This window comes from Zalophus californianus, chromosome 9 (assembly GCF_009762305.2).
Source record: "Zalophus californianus isolate mZalCal1 chromosome 9, mZalCal1.pri.v2, whole genome shotgun sequence".
Lineage (NCBI taxonomy): Eukaryota > Metazoa > Chordata > Mammalia > Carnivora > Otariidae > Zalophus > Zalophus californianus.
In genome coordinates, this window is record NC_045603.1 from 63443232 (window position 1) to 63451058 (window position 7827).

The window sequence follows — 7827 nt, forward strand, 5'->3', positions numbered from 1 at the left end:
GTGAAGCATCTGCCTTCGGCTCAGTTCATGATCCTGGGGTCCTGGGATCGAGCCCCGCATTAGGCTCCCTGCTCAGCGGAGAGCCTGCTTCCCCTGCCCCTCACCCAACTCATGCTCTCTCCCTGTCTCTCAAATAAATAAAACCTTAAAAAAAAAAAAGTATACTTGTCTAAGTCCTTACTTGAAAATGTCCCAAACACTGTATAAATGGTAATAATAACAATAATAATAGACCCTGAAGAGCATGTATTTTTCTGTTTATTCCTTCCTTTTATTTCTGAGAAAATAATTATGTATCATTTCTTCCAAGTAATTCAAGGACTGGATAGAAATGTGACAGATTGGGGCGCCTGAGTGGCCCAGTAAGCTAGGCATCGAACTCTTGATTTCAGCTCAGGTCACAATCTCAGGGTTGTGAGATCGAGCTCCGTGTCGAGCTCCTTGATCAGCGTGGAGTCTGCTTGTCCCTCTCCCTCTGCTCCTCCCTCGACCCCTGCTTGAGCTCTCTCTCTCTCAAATAAAATCTAAGCAAAAAAAAAGTGACATATTGGGGACATATTCCATATTAACTCATTTAAATCATAGAGTCTTAGAGAAGAAAGTAACTAGGATGTCACTTCCTCCAGCTTTCTTTTCAGAGCAAGCATTCCTTCTAAAATACTCTTGAAAGATGTGCTGGCATCATCTTTGATTTTGCAGGGGTGATACCCCACTACCTAGTTCCAATGTAAGACAGCTCTCATTCCACAACTTTCCCTTCTACTGAGCCAAAATGTGCCTCTGTAACTTCTACTCATTGGTTCTTTTTCTGCCCATGGTATTATTTTTTTCCTCCATATTTTCTAAGTTTCTGAATTTTTATATCTCTTCTGTGGAAACACTATTGTTTTTATATCCTCTTTAAAATTTATTACCCTGGGCGCCTGGGTGGCTCAGTTGGTTAAGCGACTGCTTTCAGCTCAGGTCATGATCCTGGAGTCCCGGGATCGAGTCCCGCATTGGGCTCCCCACTCAGCAGGGGGTCTGCTTCTCCCTCTGACCTTCCCTCTCATGCTCTCTACCATTCTCTCTCTCTCAATAAATAAATAAAAATCTTTATAAAAAAATAATTATTAAAATAAATAAATAAAATAAAATTTATTACCCTGCGAGAGACACCAAGTCTCCTAAAGGCCTGTCCGGCACTGATACTAGTGTAGATTTACTTCCTGGCTACTGCTCCCTGGGCTCCTATTGACCATATTCAGTCACTAGCATCTAGTGAGTACAAACCGTTTGCAGAGCAAAATACCTACTCCTGTAGAGATGTCCTTTTAAATTATAACACAAATGGGGAACGAGGAAAATGACTCAACTTTATACAAAGGAATATCATTATAACTAGTTATAGATTGTAATTAGGAAACCTATGAGTGGTCAGAGATAGGTGGGCTTACCTAGGGAAGACTTCTTGGAAGAAAGAATTTTTTTTTTATAGTTTTGACAGAGGGGAGTGAAACCATTTGAAAGTAGGAGGATGTACCACATGAAAGAATGTCTTGTGAAGGTTCAGGCCTAGAAATGAGCATGTTTTTATAAGGGTAATAAAACACATGTGCTTGAAAGGGCGGGGGTAAAGAATTCTAGGTGATCGATGTCCTTTTAAAGATCTTTTTCTCCCTTAGCATCTTGTGAAAACACTGCAGTTCAGCCTGCTAGTGTAAATAAGAGTATACAGATCTATTAACTTTATGCTCTTTTTCTTTTAACAGTCTAGGAACATATGCATCTTTACATGGGAGAATCTACTGCAAGCCTCACTTCAATCAGCTCTTTAAAGCTAAAGGCAACTATGATGAAGGCTTTGGGCACAGACCACACAAGGATCTGTGGGCCAGCAAAAATGAAAATGAAGGGACTTTGGAGAGACCAGCCCAGCTTCCAAATGCAGGGGAGACCCCTCAGAGCCCAGGAGTAGAAGATGCCCCCATTGCTAAGGTGGGTGTGCTAACAGCAAGCATGGAAGCCAAGGCCTCCTTTCAGTCAGAGAAAGAAGACAAGCCAGCTGAAACCAAGAAGCTGAAGATCGCCTGGCCGCCCCCCACTGAACTTGGTAGTTCAGGAAGTATCTTGGAGGAAGGGATCAAAGTGTCCAAGCCCAAGTGGCCTCCTGAGGATGAAATCAGCAAGCCTGAAGCTCCCGAGGACGTAGATCTGGATCTGAAGAAGCTAAGACGATCTTCTTCACTGAAAGAAAGAAGCCGCCCATTCACTGTAGCAGCTTCATTTCGAACCACTTCAGTCAAGAGCCCAAAAATCTCGTCCCCACCTATAAGGAAAGGCTGGAGCATGTCAGAGCAGAGTGAGGAGTTTACAGGAGGAATGACAGCAGAAAAGAAACAAGTGGAAAATGCCAATACCTCCGAAAAGAATGGTAGTGTGGGAAAAACAACCTGGCAAAACCAGGAATCTGGAGGAGGGGAGAGAGGGGGGAATAGTAAGGAAGATCATGGTTTTGAGATGGGGAGTGAGAATCTTACAGAAAATGGTGCAAACTTTGATGAAGATGATAGAAATCTCAAACAGCAGTCTCCGCTAGAACCCAAGTCTACAAATTGGTCCAGCTTTGCAGACAATACCTCCCCTAAAGAATTCACTACCCAAAATCAGAAATCCCAGGATGTGGGATTCTGGGAGGGAGAAGTAGTTCAAGAGCTGTCTGTGGAGGAACAGATAAAGAGAAATCGGTACTATGATGAGGATGAGGAATGACAGACTGCAAAGGGTGCTGGGCCTTAAATTTGTGTTAGTGTTAGTGAGCCACTGCCCTTTCTCAAAGTGATGCACATACACAGGTATCTTAGCATGAACTGTAATTTATATGGAAGTAATTTTGGAAGAGTTCTTGCTTAAAAAAAAAAAAAAAATCCCATAAAAAAAAAAAACTAAAAAAAAAAAAAAAATCCCAAACTGAAGCTTAAGTGAACCAATTGTAAGTGCTAGAGATGATATTACTTAAGTCCTCTATTTTAGCAATGATGATATACATAAGTGCTTTAAGGTCTTATGGTGAGGGGGGGAATATGCCAACTGATAAATCCAGACTCCACTGTATTCCCAAAAGGCAATACAAAAATAGATGATTAGTAGCACATTGTTATGCTAAAAATTCATTTATGGAATTAGGGAACATACAGAAGGGGTTTAGGGACCTAAACATTATGACTGAATGCACTTTAGCATAAAGGGCACGGTTTGTATATTTTTAAATGAATACCAATTTAATTATTTAGTATTCGTCTGTTAAGAGATCAAATATTTAATCTTTAAAACATTTTTTAGGTTAATTTTCTTACTTTGGTATATATGGGGAATTTATTGCTATGCATCCCTTTCTCTAAACCATATCCTGAACTGGATTATTGAGATAATAACACAACCATTCTTTGGGGGCACTTTTTGAGCACATTTGGTGCTTGCTGAGATCTGCTATCTCTCAATTAAGCTCTGGTATTTGCCAATGAGTTTGACTACATCCCAGTTGATTGCTTTCTTCTTTGGTGGTATCTGTGCAGCTCATAATTTACTGAAAGCTGCAATATTTTTATAAGATCTTTTGTATTGTTGTTTGCCATGTTGCACGTTAAAGCCAAATGAGGAGTTTAAAGGAGGAACAACAGAAAAAACTGCCTTAAACCACTGGAGCCCAGACCCCCAAGCCCAATAGTCCACTTCTGATATCCCCTTTCTGGGATGCTAGTTTTTTTTAATACTTATCAGCTCTGAAATGTATTGATTTTTATGGCAGACAGTATTTCCAGGGTGCATTAAACCAATTATAGGCCTTTTTTGGGAAGATGGTATTCTAGTAGTTAAGGTTTTAGAACATTATAAACTTGAGTACATTTGTTGTACATAATTGATATTCCAAATTGTATGTGGGGGAGAGAGGTATTTTAAGCTATAGACTTTTCTTTGTACTGCATTTTTAGAGATTTAGCCCTAATATTTTTTAGAGATGTAAAATATTCTGCTTTCTTACAGTCTTGCTTAGTCTGAAACATTTTTATTCAATAAAGCTTTTAATTTACATTTGGCCTTTTCAGTGTTCCTTTTCCATTATTATTTTACATCGTGATAGTCTCCAAGGACCTCCTCTTACCTGAGCAGTTTGGGAAGAAAAGGCAAACGGCTCTGGTGCGTTTTAAGTGAAGAGAAGTGTTAGGAGTATATCTCACCACTAGGTGGTGGTGTTGGGTCGATCGTGGGTGCTCATCTGCCCTAAGGGAGGACAAATTTTTCTTAAAAATTGAGGGCAATTTGGCAAGAAAATTAGTGTGTACATTCAAAATGAGCTGTTTGTTTTAGCAATTCAAAATCCAGTAGTGGTTTTTTTTTAATTGTTAATTGTACTCAACATTTAATGATTCACCTTGCAATTATGCCTAATGTGCTAAAGGGAATTTCCAAACGCCTCTACTTAAAAATGGACTCGTTTAACACTCTGGGCAGAGGCATAGTTGGTTGTTTGCTTTCCTTGCCTGTAGAGGCAACTGCCCCAATAGCTAAAGCACTTTTTTAAAAAATATTTTTTATTTATTTGACAGCACAAGCAGGGGGTGCAGCTGAGGGAGAGGGAGAAGCAGGCTCTCTGCAGAGCAGGGAGCCCGATGGGGGGCTCGATCCTAGAACCCTGAGATCATGACCTGAGCCGAAGGCAGACACTTAACCGACTGAGCCACCCAGACACCCCAACACTTTTTTTTTTTTAATGGAAATGTGGGAGTGTGAATTCCTTGGAGATAGGCATGCTTTTTGATTCATCTGTTACATTTTCCAGGGTCACTCACTGTATGTTCCAGGGTTTTGCTTGGTCTTCCAAATGGATGGCAGGGTACTCTTTTCTGCTCTGGGCCCCATCACAGGCTGAAGTCATTTAGAAAGCCCTGTTCACTCAACAGTTAATCCAGGATGATATCCATAAAATATCCAATCCTGGCTTGATTTTAGCTACCTTTACTGTGTGACTCACTGCTACTCCAACCCATCTACATGGTACTCACTGAATCTACTGATTTTATACAAAAAAGTCTGAGCGTCTATGGTCAACACTTACGGATATTAGTTGAATATGTCACCATAAATCAGATATGCAGGGACTGAGATTAACCTTAGAAGAACCGTTTTCTTTGCTTTTCAGGGGCTAAGATAGACATAGTTACAGAGAGTAGAAAGAAGGACTAGCTCCATATCAATGTAATAAAAGGCTGTTTCTATCAGGAGAATGACCAGAAGGGCGCCTGGGTGGCTCAGTCGGTTAAATGTCTGCCTTCAGCTCAGGTCATGATCCCGGAGTCCTGGGATCGAGCCCCACATTGGACCCCCTGCTCAGCGGGCAGCCTGTTTCTTCCTCTGCCTGCCGCTCCCCCTGCTTGTGCTCTCTCTCTGTCAAATAAATAAATAACCAGATAATACTAAACATTCTTAGAAAACAAAAGAACCTATAGCCAAACAAAATGTTTCAGCTCTCTGAAGGCAACTTGTTTGGGCTTGGTATGTCAGTGGTGGCAACAAGATGATGTGTTTTTCTGCCGGTGAAGCAAGAAAAGAGGCCAGCTTGGGACCTGAGATGGTTAAGGAGACTGTTATGACTACTACTGGGCCGACTTAGTTCTACCAGCTTGCTGGTTGGATCAGTCCTGGACAAAGTGAAAGCTGCACAGTTTGCTCTCATTACATATTTCATCAACTATATATTTTCTAACAGCCAAGATGTTGAGAAATGGTACAAATGTGGTTTTGGGGAGATAGTTCCTGCTTGTTCCTGCATGCCAAGTTAGTATGTTCTTTGTTCCTCAGGACTCTGATTTGAATTCCCATGGGATCAAGGAGAGTTTACTTCCTTTAAGATTTATTTATTTATTTGACAGAGCGCGCGAACGTGCACAAGCAGGGAGAGCGGTGGCAGAGGGAGAGGGAGAAGCAGGGCCCCCGCAGAGCAGGGAGCCTGATGCAGGACTCGTATCCCAGAGATCATGACCTGATCCGAAGTCCGATGCTTAACCGACTGAGCCACCCAGGCGCCCCAGGTTTACTTTTTTTTAAGATTTTATTTATTTGACAGAGAGACAGAGAGGGGAGTGGGAGAGGGAGAAGCAGGCTTCCTGCTGAGCAGGGAGCCCGATGCGGGGCTCCATCCCAGGACCCTGGGATCATGACCTGAGCCAAAGGCAGACGCTTAACGACTGAGCCACCCAGGTGCCCCCAGGTTTACTTTTTTAAAAATGTACCTTGAATATAGGGTAGTTACCATTAAGCTATTGCTGGGTTAGGAGTAAATGGCTCAGGCGCCTGGGTGGTTCAGTTAGTTAAGCGACTGCCTTCGGCTCAGGTCATGATCCTGGAGTCCCGGGATCAAGTCCCACATCGGGCTCCCTGCTCAGCGGGGAGTCTGCTTCTCCCTCTGACCCTCTTCCCTCTCATGCTCTCTATCTCTCATTCTCTCTCTCAAATAAATAAATAAAATCTTTAAAAAAAAAAAAAGGAATAAATGGCTCCAGGCAGAGATTCTCAGACCAGAGGCAGTGGCATGCCTATGAGTTTGTTAGAAATGAGAAATGTAAATTCATAGGCTCCACCGTCTCACCTCTTGAATCAAAATTTCTCTGGATGGGGCCCAGAAAACTTTCAGCAAACTCTCCATGTGAGAGATGGGACAAGCTAATATCCAAGCTGTGGTACCCTAAGTTTGAGAACCACTGAGCTAAAGCAAACCTAGTCTACTTTAGGATGGCACCCTTTCCCCCCCATTCTTCCTCTCCCCTTGAAACTCTAACTTCTGGTGTAAGCTTGCCTTACTAGTTATAAAGTTACCTTATCTGTCCTTGAACAAGAGGTAGAGATTCAATTCTTCTAATCTTTTTTTCAGGTCATTCTAGTTAGCCTGTGGTAATTAACCTCACAGCAGGGTTTAAACAGACCGGACTCAGGGTTCAGGAATCTCCAGCAGTTGAGGGGCAATTTTGAATTTAGCTTTTTTTTTTTAAAGATTTTATTTATTTGACAGAGAGAGGGACAGAGACAGTGAGAGAGGGAACACAAGCAGGGGCAGAGGCAGAGGGAGAAGCAGGCTCCCCGCGGAGCAGGCAACCCGATGCAGGGTTTGATCCCAGGACCCCGGGATCATGACCTGAGCCAAAGGCAGACGCTCAACAACTGAGCCACCCAGGCGCCCCTGAATTTAGCTTTCTCACGGTTTCTTGTCTATGGCTTCCCTTCTTGTTTATGTAGATCCACAAAAGAGTTAAATGTTTAATGTGGAAACCTAAAATTACAGAGGTTTATAAGATAAGGGCTCAGGGTTCCAAGGTCTAAAGACTTTCTAGCTCAGAAGGCCAGGTCTACCACGATTCTATATAACCTTGAGCAAACTGCTTAACCTCTCTGGACCTCAGTTTACCCATCGATAAAATATTAAATACCTACTTCATAGGACGATGAAGTTAAATAACTGGTGTTAAAATGTTCAGTGCAGTACCTGGCACAGTAAGTTTCCTTAAATATTGGCCATCATTTATTTTTTTTTCCTTTGTATTTTTCTTTGGATAATATCCTTTGGATATCTTCCATTTCCTTTTACCCATGAGAAGAATAAAAGGATTTTCAAAAGTCCATTTTAAGAGATAAAACAGTGAAAGGGAATTGAGATCATGGAAGGACACGAAGGCAGGAAAAAGTTGGGAGCAAAAAATGCTAGAGGTGGGGAGAGTTTAGGCGGAACCATCTGAGATGAGGTAGGCCCCAGTGACAGGGGCTAGGAGCAGAGACGTAGGTATGGCCTGCCTGGGA

The 7827-nt window shown here is 42.1% G+C and overlaps 1 protein-coding gene across 2 annotated transcripts in view; it reads left to right on the forward strand.

Annotated features, from left to right (window-relative positions):
• LIMA1 (LIM domain and actin binding 1) overlaps window positions 1–4069 on the forward strand; it is a 92109-nt gene extending 88040 nt beyond the window's left edge. For both annotated transcript variants that reach the window (XM_027594108.2, XM_027594109.2), the window contains exon 11: window positions 1752–4069. In XM_027594108.2, the coding sequence (XP_027449909.1) occupies window positions 1752–2751 (1000 nt within the window). In that variant the 3' untranslated portion in view covers window positions 2752–4069. The remainder of the gene's footprint in view (window positions 1–1751) is intronic.
• The last annotated feature ends 3758 nt before the right edge of the window (window positions 4070–7827 follow it).